General features: G+C 38.3%; 1 protein-coding gene across 1 annotated transcript in view; it reads right to left on the reverse strand.

Annotated features, from left to right (window-relative positions):
* Positions 1-871: 871 nt before the first annotated feature.
* Positions 872-16,534, reverse strand: part of lmo1 (LIM domain only 1) — a 29,887-nt gene continuing 14,224 nt past the window's right edge. The window contains exons 2-4 of the mRNA XM_008405246.3: positions 14,333-14,546; positions 2,776-2,901; positions 872-1,415 (exon numbers count right to left, since the gene is read on the reverse strand). Of these exons, the coding sequence (XP_008403468.1) occupies positions 1,310-1,415; positions 2,776-2,901; positions 14,333-14,546 (446 nt within the window). The 3' untranslated portion in view covers positions 872-1,309. The remainder of the gene's footprint in view (positions 1,416-2,775; positions 2,902-14,332; positions 14,547-16,534) is intronic.

Consider the following 16,534-nt stretch of genomic DNA (forward strand, 5'->3'; position numbering starts at 1 on the left):
CTGCCTCGATTAAAATTTCTGCGAATCCCTTGAATGATATTTTAAGTTTAATTTGTAACTAGATATATTTTTCCCAAAATGTTAACCGTCTTCCCACAAATTAATCCAAATGTGTTGAACAAATACAAAAGGTACTACGCCCTGTCTTAAATTGTAGGTTAAATGTTAGGTTCACTTAGCTAATTGTATCATGTTAGCTTTAGCTTTGCAAGGCTTTTTTTCAGTCGAGTTTAACTGATACAGCTATATGTAATGTGCAAATGTAGTGAAGTGGATTATCTTTTGATGGATCATATGATTATTTGACAGTGCATTGGTTCCTGGTGCGTTTATCAGAAATAACCTCATCAGATAAACAGACGGTGTCATGCATCTCTATTAAGAGAGTCTTCTGGGAAAAGGACTTTTTAAATACAGCTCTGTGCTTCTGCTCATGATGAGTTTGAGTGAGCTCTAACTCAATGAGCGTTTATTTTCCCCCCTCTAATTTATTTGCTGTTGCATTTCATTTCCAGGCCAATTCACCCTGATAATCAGATGGCAATTAGTGAAGCATGGATCACAGAGAAGCCGCTCAGCTTATCTCACTTCCCGACACCTGCATGCTCACAACAACACAGTTTGGAGAATCATTCTTTTATTCCAAATAAAATTGTACGTACTTCATTTTAAACAACATTTCCAATTCCATCAGAAGTTTGCAAAATGTAATAAAACCTTTAATGCATCATGAGAGATGTTCAAATATATCTGTCTCTTGCAAGGCTTTTATAACATTGTCATTCTTTGATATTTGATTTTTATCAATACATGGGCAACTTCCCTCAACAACTTTGGTTTCAGTAGGAGGAGAAAAAAAAAACTCACTATGAACATTTAGGAATCTTTAATTCACACTAGTAATAAAATTGCATTACATTTCATAAAATAAATGTTCCAGTTTATATATACAGAGAAAACAGACTGTACATACCCTCCAGTGAACCATTTCTAAAAGAAAACAGAAAACCTTAAACAAATTTCACAAAACATACAAGCAATACAGTGCTCAGCTTAGCAGGCACAACTGTACATCAAAATTTGTAACTGCTCAGTGTTGGGGGTTAAGGGGGTGGGGCTCGGTGCGGTGTGGAAGGGGCAAAAAGTTGAACATTTACAACGAAGTCCTTGCGGTGGGGGGAAGGGGAGGAGCTGATAAAGAGGATTTAAAAAGTATTGCAGGCAAGCAGACAGACGCTTGTCTTTTTCCAAGTGCAGCAGAACATCCATCTTGTGTGTAAAGTGTGGAGCCGATTGTTGCTGCCATGAACTATTGAACCTGCGTCTCAAAGCTGCCGTTCAGCTGGCCCTCCTCATAGTCCATTTGACACAAAATCATGTTGTTTTTTAGGAAAAACTTGTCCCCCACGCAAAACCTGTTGGAAGACAGAAACGGGAGGTTATGAATGCAACTGCTGCTGGCGTCATGAGATAAGTGTGGCTTGAAGGGTGGCATTTGAGTTTGACTGGTAATGATGGTTTTTGTTTGATTAGATTAGATGCATTCGGATTGAGACGTTTTTCCTCAAGATCACACCAGGATCTGTTAGGGGCTAGTTTGATGGTCATCGTAAATGTGGGCCTTCAAATAAAATGAGATTATAAACCAATCCAGTTTGAAAGCAAACAGACAGGAGAACTGGCACCCGATGAAAAGCAGGTCAAACTCCCTTTTGGTCGAACGGTAACGTTGCCGCGGGAGTCTGCGAGGAAACCCTGCCACGGGGTGAGCTTTTTCAGAGACAGTTTGGCTGCAGTGTTCAAAATCATTTTTCCTCAAAAGTCGGAGTCAATTGAAGAGGGAAAATAACACACAGCAGCCTGTCCCACTGATGTTCCCTCTCTGCGCTGCTGTTTGTTTGCGTGACACTTTGGAAACAGCTCCATAATGTGACTGAAAGGGAGCGGAGATAAGAACATAGCTGAAAATAGCTTGGCCTCAGTAATATGCCAGGCTGGTAACACGGTAAATAAAGCTGGTAACAGTCACAGCCATGGCAATGCTGTGCCAGATGAGCCCTGGCTTCATATATCTGCCAGCTGAGAAGAGAGACTGGAGTCATAATTCCCTTACAGCAGGTGTTCACTATGGTAACTGAATCTGGCCTGCAGAAGGTTAATGGGCTTGTGCTGTGTGGAGGAACAGGGTCGTGGCACTCGCGACAAGCATGCAAAGGATGCTCCACTCTCACACTGCTGCCATTACTGACAATATATTAATGGGGAAAGGCAATATTAGGGTATGTCATATTCCATGTACATCATACCATAGGCTTTGTGCTCGTTCCAATTTTTCATTTTGGTAGCTGTCCACCTGGATATACCGTGTTACATCTGCACTCGTTATTTTTCCCTTATATGCAGCAAGATGTGTCCCTTTCTGTAGCGTCTGAACTTTACACATAAGAACAAGAGCTAATTTTACATCCCGCTGGCTTTAAAGATTTACATATCGAGCCACAAATGGGGACAGACTGCTGGCAGCATGTTATAGTGAAAATAATTAGCAGGGTATTACAAATGCACAACATAATGAGACAACCATAATTTATCTTATTTTCTAGATTTACAAGCTGCTTGATGTAATGCAATTGAACAAACAAAAAGCATGTACCAGAAAAAAATGTAGCTTTCTGTACAACACATTCTAAAATATAAGATATGAGCCTTTCTTCCTACTCTATTCATGGTTTGTTTAAAATGCATTGTCGTTGCAGGTATGATTCCCGTTCTTACCTCTGGTTACAAAGCTGACAGGCAAAACAGTCCAAATGGTAAACATTATCTCTGGCTCTCATCACCATTTCAAAGGCTGGGATCAGTTTACTGCAGGCTGCACAGTTCCCCGTTGTACCAAAGAGCCTGAAAGACAGACAGAGAGAAAAGACAGAGAGATTAACATACTTTCCTTTTAAACTTCATGCCGTGAAACGCAAACAAATGTGCAGCATAACTGCAAAGAAAAGGAGAAAATATGATATGATGTAGCATACAGAATGCACAAAACGCCTGTTTCTTGGTATCCTATCAGTAGTTTTGTTACAATTACAACAAAAGGATGTCTATATCTGACTTTAGAGCAAATGCTTTAGTTATCTTTAGAGAAAAGCTGAAATTGTTGAAAACCCATTTCAAACAATCCAACTTTTCAGTTTCTAACCTAATACAGGCTTCAACACAAAGGCAAACTGCAGAATGTGGTCATTCACTTCCAGAGGTTTTCTGTTGCTCAACCCATTCTCCTAGTCTTCATATTTCCTTTGCCATTAGCTGTGATGAGTTACCTGAATTTTTAAAAGTGAAAATAACAAAATGAAATCTCACATAAGTCTATTTAGGCTTATTAGACTGGAGCCAAATGATAAAGGTCATAAAAATGAACAGAAGGCATTCTTCTTTCAAAAAAAGGGGGATGGGGGGGTAAAAACTCAAACGCTATTCCCAGATAGATTTACATTTTCATTTTCCATGCGCCTGCTCTTATGTTTAATTTGGAGATTTTGGAGCCCAGATAGATTTATATATTCTGCAGCGGGAGAAGGTCCGCTTCACAGCTTTGCAAGAGAGCTTAAGAACAACTGCAGATCGTTGTTCCAGCGGTATGTTAAACACTCCTCCTCAAACTTGTAAGGCTCAGACAGATGAGTCAGTGTGTTGATATTCGGCCTAGTTTATGCTTGTCCCATTCAGTTTCTTTCACCTTGTTAGGGAAAATGTATATCCAGCAGCTCTGCTTCTAATTAGGGGCCACTGCCCCAGAGGAGCAACAGAGAGCAAAACAGAGGGAGAAAGGTTGTTATGTTCCATGAGAGGGATTCACAGGGTGTTAAACTGAGACATTGTTACATTTGGTTATTCCTTCAGTGAAAAAAAAACAAACTCTTCAGTGTTCTCATACAGTAGGCATCTGCCACCCACAGGCTGCTCTGAAACACAAAGAATGTGTTTTTCTTCTGTGAGACACAAAGACTTCTGCTTAGTCAGGCGTCTGAGGAAATTCTCAGCATTCAGTATTGATCCAAAAACCCAACATTTTTCCCAAAATTTCAGTGTTGAAAAGTGGACTTATGATGATATTCCAACAATTTACAAGACAAAAGCATCAAAACATCCCCATCTGAAAGCAGATTTTGATATAACCTGAATAAAAAAAGGCATCAATATTTATTTTCCTCAATGACGGTAAGGACTTTGTGACGGCCACTTTAAAATATTGACTTTATTGTCCTCCAAGCATTTTGTAACTAGCTTTTCAGCTCAGGCTCGTTATCTATATGGATGACTCATGAGGTTTCAATCCATAGCTTGACTCAAGTCTTGCGTTGCTGTTTCACTCTTTTAGCGTTGTATTTTTTCGTTCTGGTGCCATGTGTTTTGTACAGCGCACCAGTTCCTCCTGCAGCAAACCGAGCATGCAACATTTTAGAATAATGTTCTCAGGGTTTCATGCTTTGTTTTCAAAGTGTAACGATGGCCATTTTGGCCTAACACTTCTAGTTTAGTTGCACAGGACAAATGTCTCAAAATTAAACTCTTTGTCCCTGAGTATATCTGCAATTTCTCTTATTTATATCCTATCTGAACAGTAGGATGGCTGGGCATTCCCATGTTCTTCATAGTTTCATATAAATGCTTTACCAAGATGGATGCGATATGTAAGGCATCTGGAAATTGTACCCAAGGCTAAACTAGACAGGTGGAGGTCTAGTTTAGCCTCATCTCTTACTAATCTTTGCCTAATTTCTTTTGATTTTCTTGTGCTGTTACACAAGGAAGCAGTGTTTGATGAGTTAACTTAAAATACTTCATTGTCTGTGCCTCCATTTTACAGAAGCTTGCAACTCTATGAAATCATCTCTGGGCTTTCAAAAAAAATTAAGACACAGGATATGTAAACTTTTGACTTGGAAAAAAAAGTAATACAATGTATTGGAAAAAAATTCTCAATCATTTAACATGTAGCAAGGAGAAATGATTTCGTTCATTCTAACTTGCCTAGAACATGTAGAGGTTAAAGAAAAACAGGGCAAACAAGATGACTTCTTATAAAGTGTACTCACAATACACAGTCACAAAATAGCACATTTTTTTTCTATGTTTGATGTAAACTTCCCACTTGACAGAGATAAAACTCACAATTACTTTGTTTATTGAAAGTGTTCCAGCAATGTGCACAAGCTGAGTCTCATGAGTCGGCAAACAATTGCACAGTTTGAGGTTGCTGGGGCAGTTATAATAAGAAGTGGACAGCAGTTGTTTGTTGGTACCGCTGTGTTTTTGAAGTACAAAACTCTACAAAAGACTTGATCTATAAACTTTAATCTATGGGGGGAAAAAAGAACTCGGCGATCTTCAATGTAGGAATGCAACGTAATAAATTGTAAAAAGCTCAATTTTTAAAGTCGGTGAAGTTCTTTGTGTCGGAACATCTTGCATCAAGGGAACGAGCAATTCTGTAATGAGTATTGCACATCATGGCAATTCCTTAAAACATGAATACATTCCCAAAAAATCTAAGATCCATCAAGTAATTTGAAGCACCGTTGTTAAATTCTTTCATTACACACACTTTAATTGCACCTTTTTTGAATGACGCTGCTGCTACTTGTATCTATGGCAGAGGAATGTCTCTCCAATTTACCTCCAGTCTGATGGCTTGACTGTACTGAGCTGGACGACCGGTGGTGATGTATTTTTCTTTCCCTCAGGGGAAAAGGGCTCTAGAAGAACCTGGAGAGTTTGGGTCAGTTACACAGACTGCTATGCAGACACCTATTATACCCAGACAGATTATTGTGACCTGTCTCTATCACAACCTGCTGGGTTGCAGACATGGTGTTCACTTGATACATATGACTTGTGAACACCCCTGATGGGAAAGTCCAGCTTGCTGAAGTTATACCTACATACATAGCACTATGCCACAGATTTGGGGTAATTGTCACCTTGCAGCGTCTACAATCTTTCAGTACAGTGTGTTGTGTGGTTTTTTTTTTTTTTTTTGCTTTATTCAACAGAGTTTTGGAGCTCAGTACAGGAGCATAAACACATAAACTGCAAAACTGTGCAGACTTCTAGATCTTTGTATGTTCACAGTTAGTTTGATTCCAACACATTTTTAATAAACATATTTAAAGTTTAGATCCTTGATAGTAATTCAGAACTTCGAATGGAGCCCCATCACTATGCAGCAGAAAGAAAAAAAAAAAAAAAGTCCATTGTTTTATGCAAATTAGATTGCCTGATGTTTGATATCATGTTGCAAGTGAGAAATTTGACTCAGATGGTTCAGAACGCAAGAACTTAAGCAGCTCTTTAGTTAACACTGTAGGTGTATGGGTTATCATGTGGCATCAATGTATGTGCCAATTGAGCTCTCTGTGCTAACAGAAGATTACAGCCTGAGGAAACTGTTCAAACAGAACAAGCTCCTCTACTGCTGCTCCTTTGGTAAGAACAATAAACAGCCAGAAAACACAACCAATGCAGTAATCTCATGAGTAACAGCTGAGGGGGCGCTGCATTTGGTCTGCCATGACTGTGACACAACAAATGATATTGATTTAAAGCTAACACTACATCTTACCACGCAAATAAAAAAAAAAGAAAAGGAAGAAACAGAAGCTTCATCCAGCCTTTTTAGAGTCACTGTGCTGTATCTGTGGACTGATTTTGTATATTTGTATTTTACCTTGAACTCTGAGAACAAATCTGCAAAATTCTTCTTTTGCAATTATAATTCAGAAAATGGCCCAGCTCAAATTCCTACTCTAGATTGTTTTATTTCTGCTTCCAACGCTTCAGCTTTTCACATTGATAGCTAATTTGCTGCCTGGTGTGTCACAGTCCTTGACAGGTACCAATACAAACCAGAAAATGAATATAGTTTTTATACATTTATTTGACTTGTGTCTACTGCTTTGATGTATTAATTAGTAGATTTCTAAGTGGAAAACACACAAATGCATGCCTTCACAAAAGTTGATAGAAAAAATAAAATGTTAAAGAACTTGGCTGATTTGTCTAGATTTAGATTAAATAAAAACTGAAGGTCCATAAATCCTTTTAAAACCCCAACATTCTACATAAAAAGAGCACCTTTCAAAGAATTTAGACAGTAAATTGCTTTTGAAAAACAATTCATTTCATTTGAGAAATTAATTTTGAGGCCTGAATAGCCTACTTTGTGAAGAATTTTCACATATTGTCCTGAAATATGCCCTGTATTGTCAGAGTGCAGTGGCTCATGTTCTGTAATTTCTTTGGTCATTTGGATTAAATGAATAACTTTCCTCTAAATGAAAGGAGAAAAATTAACATCCGTTTTTTTCAGCAAGTGTGATTTCTGAAATCCTTGAAAATATTCTTATTCATAGCTAAACCTGTCCCATGTTTGTTTTCTAATTAATGACTGCTCTTTAATGTTATATATGTTAGTTATTTTCATTCATATTTTGAATAAATTCTTTCAGTAGTTAATTTCAATTAAAAGTTTAGATGGACTTAATTTTTCTGCAGCTCCCCACATCCTGAAAAGAATGTTAAAAAAGGACAGTAGTTTATTTTCAATGTATTTGTTGTAATAAGCCACTACGACTACAAACATTTCTATTGAAAGTGACCAGTTAAGTTTAATTTAATGACATACCCTTTTCCATAAAGTAAAGCATAACATTAACATGCTGTGCTGCATCAGATTTGTACTCAGAAGTTGACATTTTGAAGTTCAAAGTCAAAATCATCTGTACCTCTGAAGTAGTTTCGATTCATCGCCATTTTTAGTTTATTTTTGCCAATCTCTCTTGAATCTGAGTATTTTTAGTGCTATGTCCAAAATACATGTTTTTCACTGGCTTCTGCTTAGATTATTATTTTTGTAAAGATATAAATATATGCCCCCTTTCTGCTTTTTGAAAAGTTCCTTTTCAAAAATGTTTATTCAGTTAATTAAAACACAAGTATGCAGCATTTAAAGTTAAATTAAACTATAATGAATACAATCAAGGCATTTTGGTAAAGAACATAATCTTATTAATCTTATTATTAAAGGTTTTTGCTATATTTTTATAAGCCAAACTGGTGGTTTTTTGCCGTGGGCAATATGTGACCTTAACTATCAGAGTGTACCTGTGATATATCATCACATGTAAATACAGTATTCTTACCATGCATTGAACAATATTTCCTTTAATATTCTATTATATGTATTTAATATGTTATAATAATGTTATATTTAACATTCCAAATGCAGTAGAACATCGAATTATATTGGCTAATATTTGACTAAAAAGTTACAAAAATTATGGTAACCACCTACTTACTTGAAATTTTTATGGTTTGTATCTAATTAAAGTAACGGCACAAATTCAGTCATAAACTATACAACCTTTAATAAAGTGTTTGTTTGTATAAAATGCATGGAAACATTGCCATTACCTCGTATTACTAACAGCTGCTGGCCTGGTCATTGAAAAACATAATTTAGCAAATCTTACTGGTTTTCCAACAAAGAACTGGAACATAATAATGTTAGTTGTGACGCAACTTTAAAGTAAATGGAACGCAGTGTTAACCATTCTTAACGTTTCTACGTGAGATACTGTCTGCGGCAGTAAAATTAGTACCAATATCCATGTAGCACATTCTTTATTTATGTTTAAATGTCTTTACCCTAAATGATTGTATTAAACTTTATGCATACTGTTTGATTGGCAAGTGTTTTAATTCAACTTCAACAATAATTTCTTTAGGTTAAATCTCGGAGGATTTTGAAACATTAAATCTAAGAAGGTCTGTATTAGGGCTGCATGTTATTAGAAAATCTTGTGACGGCCCTAACACTGGTAACTGTTGCTACGACTGCATCAGTTGTCACATATGCCTGTTTTCTTCTTTCCTCCCTTTCTCATCTGTGTTTTTATGACTCTCTGACCTTTAGAAGTTTGGGCAATGTCGTTTTTGTTTGACGTGAGCATCTGTTGCCGTGAGGCTCTGTCCAAATGACTGAGCATCACATTACCATGAAAAATGCAAGTTTATAATTCTAGGAATGTTTTAGTTAAAATTAATTACCTTCATATGAATGGATATATGTATTTGGTCCCCATTTATTTATTTTCTGTAACACATAGGAATCCTCTACAGTCATTAGAAGAGGTATTGTCAAGTAACTAAATATGTAACCGTGTACCACTGTGAAATACTGTGATGTTAGTTGGATGGCAGCACCATGAAGCAACTCTCCTTTGCCTGGTATTGAGTTATTACAACAGGTCTTCAGAGAAAAGTGTGCCTTCTTTGTTTCTTTCAACTTGCTGCTTTGCTAACTTCAAACCCTTAAAGCTCCTGCAGTGTATCCGCTGCCTCTCCGCGTTGCTTCCTTCAGTTTGTGCTGCGGCTCTTGAAGTTCTCTATGTGTTCTCTGAGCTCTTTGAGACTTCCCAGACTGTGCAGGGCTTGTCAGATTTTATAAGAGGGAGAGCTGCTAATGCATGCATCGCATGTTCTGACCTTCCCCAACGGTTGTATCATTTCTAAAGTGCAAACCTTTGTTTTTTGATCTGCATCACCTCCAAAGAATAAGAGCTACTGTTTTACTTCCTAAAGTAGTAAGGTTTGTACAACAGCCACACCCATATACTGTTATCATCTTTCTCCTGCTGCTCCATCTGTGTGCAGTTAACTTATGATGTTCATTATCTCGAGCACATTTTCCTCTTACAGTTAATTATAACCCACTTTGATAAGTTGATGACTATTATGTCATTTGTAGTAGGTGAAATGAAAGACTAAATTATATCAGTCCTCAAACCCTGATGATCACACAATAACTATATTGCTCTAAGACAAAGACCTAATTAATTTCTTATTCTAGTGTCTGAACGAGAAATTTGCCCAGCTGGATAAAAATACTTGTGGAAACGACAGAGTGAAGAATGTGTAGGTTGGAAGTGAACTTTTTAGTTGCTGCAAGCGCCAGCAGAGAGATGTGCAGGCATTTCTTTTGTGCATGCTGAAAAGAAAGACTCGGGAGAGAGTGAGTGAATTTAAGTTGCTAATGCCACCGAAGGACAATCACAGATGGAGCTCCTATAAAAATTAATGTGAGCATGGCAGGGATCCAACCCCTTAGAAATAACCAGTGTGTTTGATCCACTGCTTGTATTTAATGAAGTGCAGGAGACTAATTCAGAGCACAGATTTAACTTCATTACTGCAGGTGAGGGTAGACTTGGTCTTCTACTCGGAAAAGAGGGAATGAAAAGGAAACTGGCACCAGCTGGACTCCGCATCACCTACTTTCAAAATGCGCTGGTCTCTCCAACTGCCTCTTCGCTCCTCGCTAGGTAAGGTTTTTAATTTGCTTCATAATAGAATTCATCTGAAGCATCTCGGCCATTAAGTGTTCTGCATTTGTCGCAGACTGAAGAGCAGGCAAGTTGGATGGATTTCATTAGACAATCTGGGGCAGCAGAGGCACACAGGAAGTTCTCTTTCTCTCCCCTCTTTCAATGTTATTCTTATTTTAGTGTTTCTAACTTTTCATTCCACATGTCACTCTCCTTTTTTTTTTTTTCATCCCCTGCCTGACCTCTACATCTTACCGGTCTAATGTGCGAGAAAGCTTTTCCTTCTCCCTTCACTATGTCAGTTAGGCACTTACAGCTTCGGGGTTGGGGTTGCTGTCCTTTCAGCTGATGTATTTTACTAAGTGAAACTAAGAGCTTCATCATTTTTGCCTACTCTTGGTCATTTCCCCATTTATTACAACCTCATCTGCGCCATCTGCCCCTTCTGGGGGCAACATCAGGTCTTAGTGGACCTCTCACTGCATCTTAAAAGCATTAACTGTGGGTGGGGACTGATGGATGGTAATGGCCTATCTCAACGTAACGTCCCTGAGCGCCTCTCAAGTGGGCCACAAGCTCCTTCCAGGTCAGAAAAAGAGCTAAGATGAAAGTAAAATGTCACTGAAAACCATGGGTGAGATGGGGAAAAATCTTACTGTCTTTCTTTAATAGCGAACAAGGCTTTTATTTAATAAACTACACCAGATGCGAGACCTTCAAATGAGGTTGGCTTTTACCTCCTATTCATACTGTTTTTAGTTTGATTTGTCATATTCACTGAAAAGTTTTTATTTTATGTCCAGTGAACACACTCCTGAAATCAGAATACAATATAAAAGTCTAGGAGCATTTTTTTTTTTGAAAAGCATCTATGAATTATTGTTTTCCTTGGAAAAACCTGAAAGGTATGCATGATTTCTTAATGTGACCACTGTGTGTAAATTTATAAAGAGGCAACGGGTTAACAAACTAGCTTACTGGCTTGACATTGTGGATGCATGTGTACAAAAGCTATTCAAACTACCAAACTAGGCTCTTAAGATTTACTGGAGTCAGAATTTCATTGGTTATAATCCCATATGTTTTTAGCAGAGTTGATTTCTTCATTAATGACATGCAATTTCAATCCCTAATTAAAATTTTTGTCTCTTTTTGTTTCATTTTGAAATCCGAAACTGTAGTGATTTTGCCCTGGAAAGAATGCATGCCAGGATATAACTGAGCAAAAAACATAAATCACTAGCCTGGAATTGTACACAATGTTAAAATGGCCGCCTTAAGTTATCACTGTAAACTTGAGACTTCTTGGAGTTTTAATTAAAACACCAAATGACTGTCATTGGCTAGCAGTACATTTCTTTGTAAATGACTTTGTTTTTATTGTTGTTTTTTTTGCTGAATTCCTTGTTTTTTCTTTCAATATGTGTTTATATTTTATTGAGCTGACCACAGTTTTATGGGAATATAACTGATAAAGCCTAGAGAGTGTAAGAATGGATTTTTTTTTTAGCAAAATACATAATATGGGACCAAAGTTTTGAAAAATGCTGCCCTAAAACATCAAAAACCACAGATGACACAAAAGAAAGTTATTCCAAGCTTCACAAGTGATTGCCAAAATGACTGTGGTTTGTTTTCTTGTTACTTTGTCACAGCAATGAGTAAAAATTACAACAAGGCCTCTAAGTACAATATCAGAAAACTATGAAACTGTTGTAATATTTCAGGTCAATGTGAAACATCTGGGTCTTGTTTTTAAGATTATTTTGTGAGCCCTAAATGAGGGCTTTAAGCTCAATACTTTGCCTTTGAGACTTTTTTTTCCCTTTGAAGGAAGTAAGGAAGCAGTTCTTCATTTTTTGTTCTGTTGTATGATGAAGTTGGTTTTAAACACTGCACCGTTGGCTGGCCAAGCACCACCTTTAACTAATGGCATTTTGGCTACCCATGTACACTAGCTAATCATTCTCTGCACAGATTCTCATTGCCACTATAGAGTTGTTTTGCAATTTTTAGGGAATCTGGACTGCCGTTGTTCACCTCAAATAAAAAAAAAATAGTCCTAACTCTACATTTACAATTCCTCTTGTGAATTAGCTCAATAGTTACACCCATGTTATTTGTTATTTTCCTCAGAATCACCAAAGCACATAAAGTTCAGAGACAAAGGTGCTAATGCAAGTCTACTACAAGCTTTTACAGAACTTAAATAACCTGTAAAAACAACTCAATGCTACCTAGAGCATCAGGCATACAAAGGAATAGTTGCCTTGCTTGAAATAGACTGCTGGGATTTCCACACTTTCCGCTCTCTACACGCATATCCCAAAAAAAAGGCTTTCAAAATTGTTTTATGGGGATAAGAATCACAAATACAAATAATAATATTAAAGAGACCTCAGGCTGAATTTTGGTTTGAATGTGAAATCATTGAGCTTCTTAATAATCCAGGCTCTCAAATTAGTTGTAGATCCAAAGCCAGTCAGGAAACGGCAGCATGTCAAAGATAACAACCAGATAGCTGAGACACAAATAGACAGAAGGAAAATACAGAGAGGGGGAAGACAATGCTGGCCAGGGATGTTTGGACGAGAGGGAAAAGGGGGGCACAGGGCACCGGCATCCCTAAGTCGGTCCCAGGGGGATTCCCTCTCAGATAAATGGTGGGGAATGTGACCTAACGCCCAGGAAATGGTCATGTTTAATTTAACAAGCAGATGGCAGGGGCATCAGAAGTGTGTATGTGTGTTTGGGGGGGCGGGAAGTGAAGCAACAAGCCTGCCTGGAGGATTCTCACAGCCTTCAGCCCCTCTACAATTCAGAGAGCTTTCATGACAGAGGTCCTTCATGTTCACGTAAACAACGTCAGACATGAAAACAATACCCACCAACCAAGAGACGATTTTACAGTGCAGCTGTCTCAGTGGTGGCAGACAGAAATGGAAAATAAGTGACTTATTTTCCATTGCCACGCTGTTTATTTGATCATTTTATTTAAAATAAATGCATTGCAGTTGTAGAATATGTCAACGTAATTGACACATGTATATAAATAGAGATTTAATGGTTTTTAATAATATTCATCACTTTTTTGTCTAATTTCTGGTCCCAATATGTTAGGGTAATGGGTGTTCTGAGTTGCATAAACCCATACAAACCCTAATGATTCTCTAAAATATATATCCATTATTAACAGATATGTAAAAAGAATAGGTCAGGAGACACAATCAATGATATGATGGCCTGTTAACACCGATAACACAGTGAAGACTATAATTACTAGTGCTACTAGCAGATTTGGACTTAAAAAAATGTATTCAACCAAGAGCTTTTTTTTCATAGAAAGTAAAACTTATCTATACAATAGATCTATTGTTTTTTTTCCTATAGATTAAACTTTCTATTAGTGTAGAAAAAAAGATTTGCTATCATTTGCATATTAGCAAAGTACAAGTCAATATGCCCTTCTCAACAATAAATAGGAAAATCTTTATTGGTATTATAGCAGTCAAATCTTTTTTATAAAGGCCGACCAGCTTTTTGCATATTTCCACTGGTACTTTGATTATTTATATTTGTTGGTGAGCTTTAATGGCTTGAGTTTGGAAAGTCTTTGTGCCATCACACCTATTTTTTTATTTATTCCTTATCATAATTCAAGTCAGGACTCTCGCTGACCCACTCCAAAATTTTAACAACTTCAAATAATAAATCATGAAGGTTAAATTGATACATCACTTCAAATACTAATCTTCCAAGTGTATGAACAACTTGAGGTTGACCTGCAACAGAACTAAATTAATAAGATTACCAATATCACTTTTTCCTAAATGCAGACCATAGTTCTGAAGCTTTAAAAGATTTTAAAATGTCACAGAGTCTTGTAATGACACAGCCTTTTGTATTTTTGTGAGTGGACAAAAGTGATTGTGTGTCTTTCTTGCCTCAAGTAGTCCCTGCGACAGAGGATGAGGTTGGCTTTCGTGTACAGGGTGGAGCCCACCTCCCCCAGGCGGCAGTCGCAGCAGGCACATTTGAGACAGTCTTCGTGCCAGTATTTGTCCAAGGCCTTGAGCAGGTAGCGGTCTTTAATCTTGCGATTGCAGCCAGCACACCCCTTCTGCTTCCCTTTGGGCTGGACAGAGAGCATCGGCACACCTGTAGCGATAAGGAGACAAACAGCCACGCGTGATTTACGGCCCGGGAACACGAGTGACTTTTCGTGTTCTCTTCTTTTTTTTTGATAAGCCAGCTGCTTCCCGAGGCGTCTAAGCCTGGTGTTCGCACATGGCCACGGCACACTGCCTACCTGCTTCATATGCATTAAAGAAAACACTCTTCCATGTAGATAGGCACCCAGGTCACATTGGACTACAACGCCTTGACTCACTTGTTCGGCTAAGAACACGCTGTAATACAAAAGTTACACGATCACTGGCTGTGGGCCATAGAGGAAGGGGGACGGATTTCTGTGAATAAAATACACAACGCCTGTTTAGCTTACTGTGGTATTTACAACAAGATGTGCAGTATGTTACTTACCTACCATTTCATCAAAACCCATTTCACTCAACTGTCCACGGCTGTAAAAGCTCCTCATGGGCTTTGTTTGGTATAGATTAACATTAACCTTTTAAAAAGCCTCTGACCACAAAAACGCTGCTACCAGACCCCAGTGAGATATGTTATGGCCTAAGTGCCTTTTAGCATACACTCACTCTGTGTTTCATAGAGGGACACACACACACACAAACCCCAAACACACAATGCTCTCTCCTCTCTGTGCTCTGAGCATAACAGCCTTTCCTCCTTTTACACTTATCTGTACTCATGTGTCCGCAATGAGCGAGCCTAAGTTACCAAACTCGCAAATTGCCCTGCTGTCACGCAGGTCCCCTTTAAGTGCGCCTTTTAGCCTCCTAAAGGACAAATAAAGTCCATTTAATAACTGCACTAAACACTAATAGTCTATGTGAGGCTGACATTTGTGTTTGGACTAAAAGCCCCCCTCAGGCCACTGCTGGTACGGAGGCAGGGGTGCGTAGCTCCCCTCTGTAGCACTAACAGGTCTGCCACAGCTGAAAGCACAAGACAACAGCTCTTAAGACACTCTCTCACACACTGAGCTATTGATCCGTCTAAAAGAACACACAGTGGACGCCACTTGCAACTCTACTTTCAAAACACATTTGTCTCTCTCCACCAAAAAAAGGAAAAAAGGGCAGGACATCTGCGTGACGGGGGGTTAGGCTAACATTTTGTACGTTTGAGCGGCTATGGAGGCCTGTTTTATACGTCATACAAAGTTTATATAAAATGTTACTGACTTATTAGTCTGTGCAGGGCCAGATAAAAGTTTTTATTTGCATCTCTTTGGCAGGAAAGAAATGGCAACAGTGACGGCGCGCATTGTGCAGTTAGACCTGCTATTTGCTTTGTTGAATGATAGAAACAACCTCGGCAAATACGAATGGACTGCCTCTCTCCTTGCTGTTTTTCCTCGGCTAAGTTTTATTGAGTTTGCTCTCTTTCAAAACGACCTTACACTGCTTTTCACAAAACCCTGCTTGGAATAGGAAAATCCCGTTTCTGGCCAGCTTTTCTTACTCCTTCACACTTGTACATGCACTTAAATGGACTCAGAAAATGCATTATTGGATCTAGATTTGCAGCTATTCTCTGTTCTTACATCAATTTTACAGGGAACGCAAATTAATTAGGTAGCTCCCTTTTTACATAAGAGGTGAATTACAATGCAGAGCTTGTTAGTCAAATTTATGGCGCTGGTTTATATGTCAGAAAGGAGTAGAGCGGTGTTGAGCTGGTCTATTTCTTTATCAGAAGTAGAAAGGATAGGCTAATTGGTCCTGAGCTAGTGATGGGAGCCATCAATTAGTGTTCTGCCTGCCCTTCAGCTCCCCCACCTGCCACCCCAAAACAGACCCCTTAAAGCTGCTGCGTTAGGATCACAAAACCTGCCATAAATACCAATGTTCAGCGTAAATGAAGCTAAAAAAGCTTCAAATTCAAGCTACACTGGATAAGGGCGGACTCTCCTACCTGTATTTCATGGCTTGTTAGGGGAGCTCTCTGCAGGTATGCCAACAGCGCTCGCCTGTCAGGCTTCTACAGAACTAAAAACAGTC

This window comes from Poecilia reticulata, chromosome 3 (assembly GCF_904066995.2).
Source record: "Poecilia reticulata chromosome 3, P_reticulata-male-v2, whole genome shotgun sequence".
Lineage (NCBI taxonomy): Eukaryota > Metazoa > Chordata > Actinopteri > Cyprinodontiformes > Poeciliidae > Poecilia > Poecilia reticulata.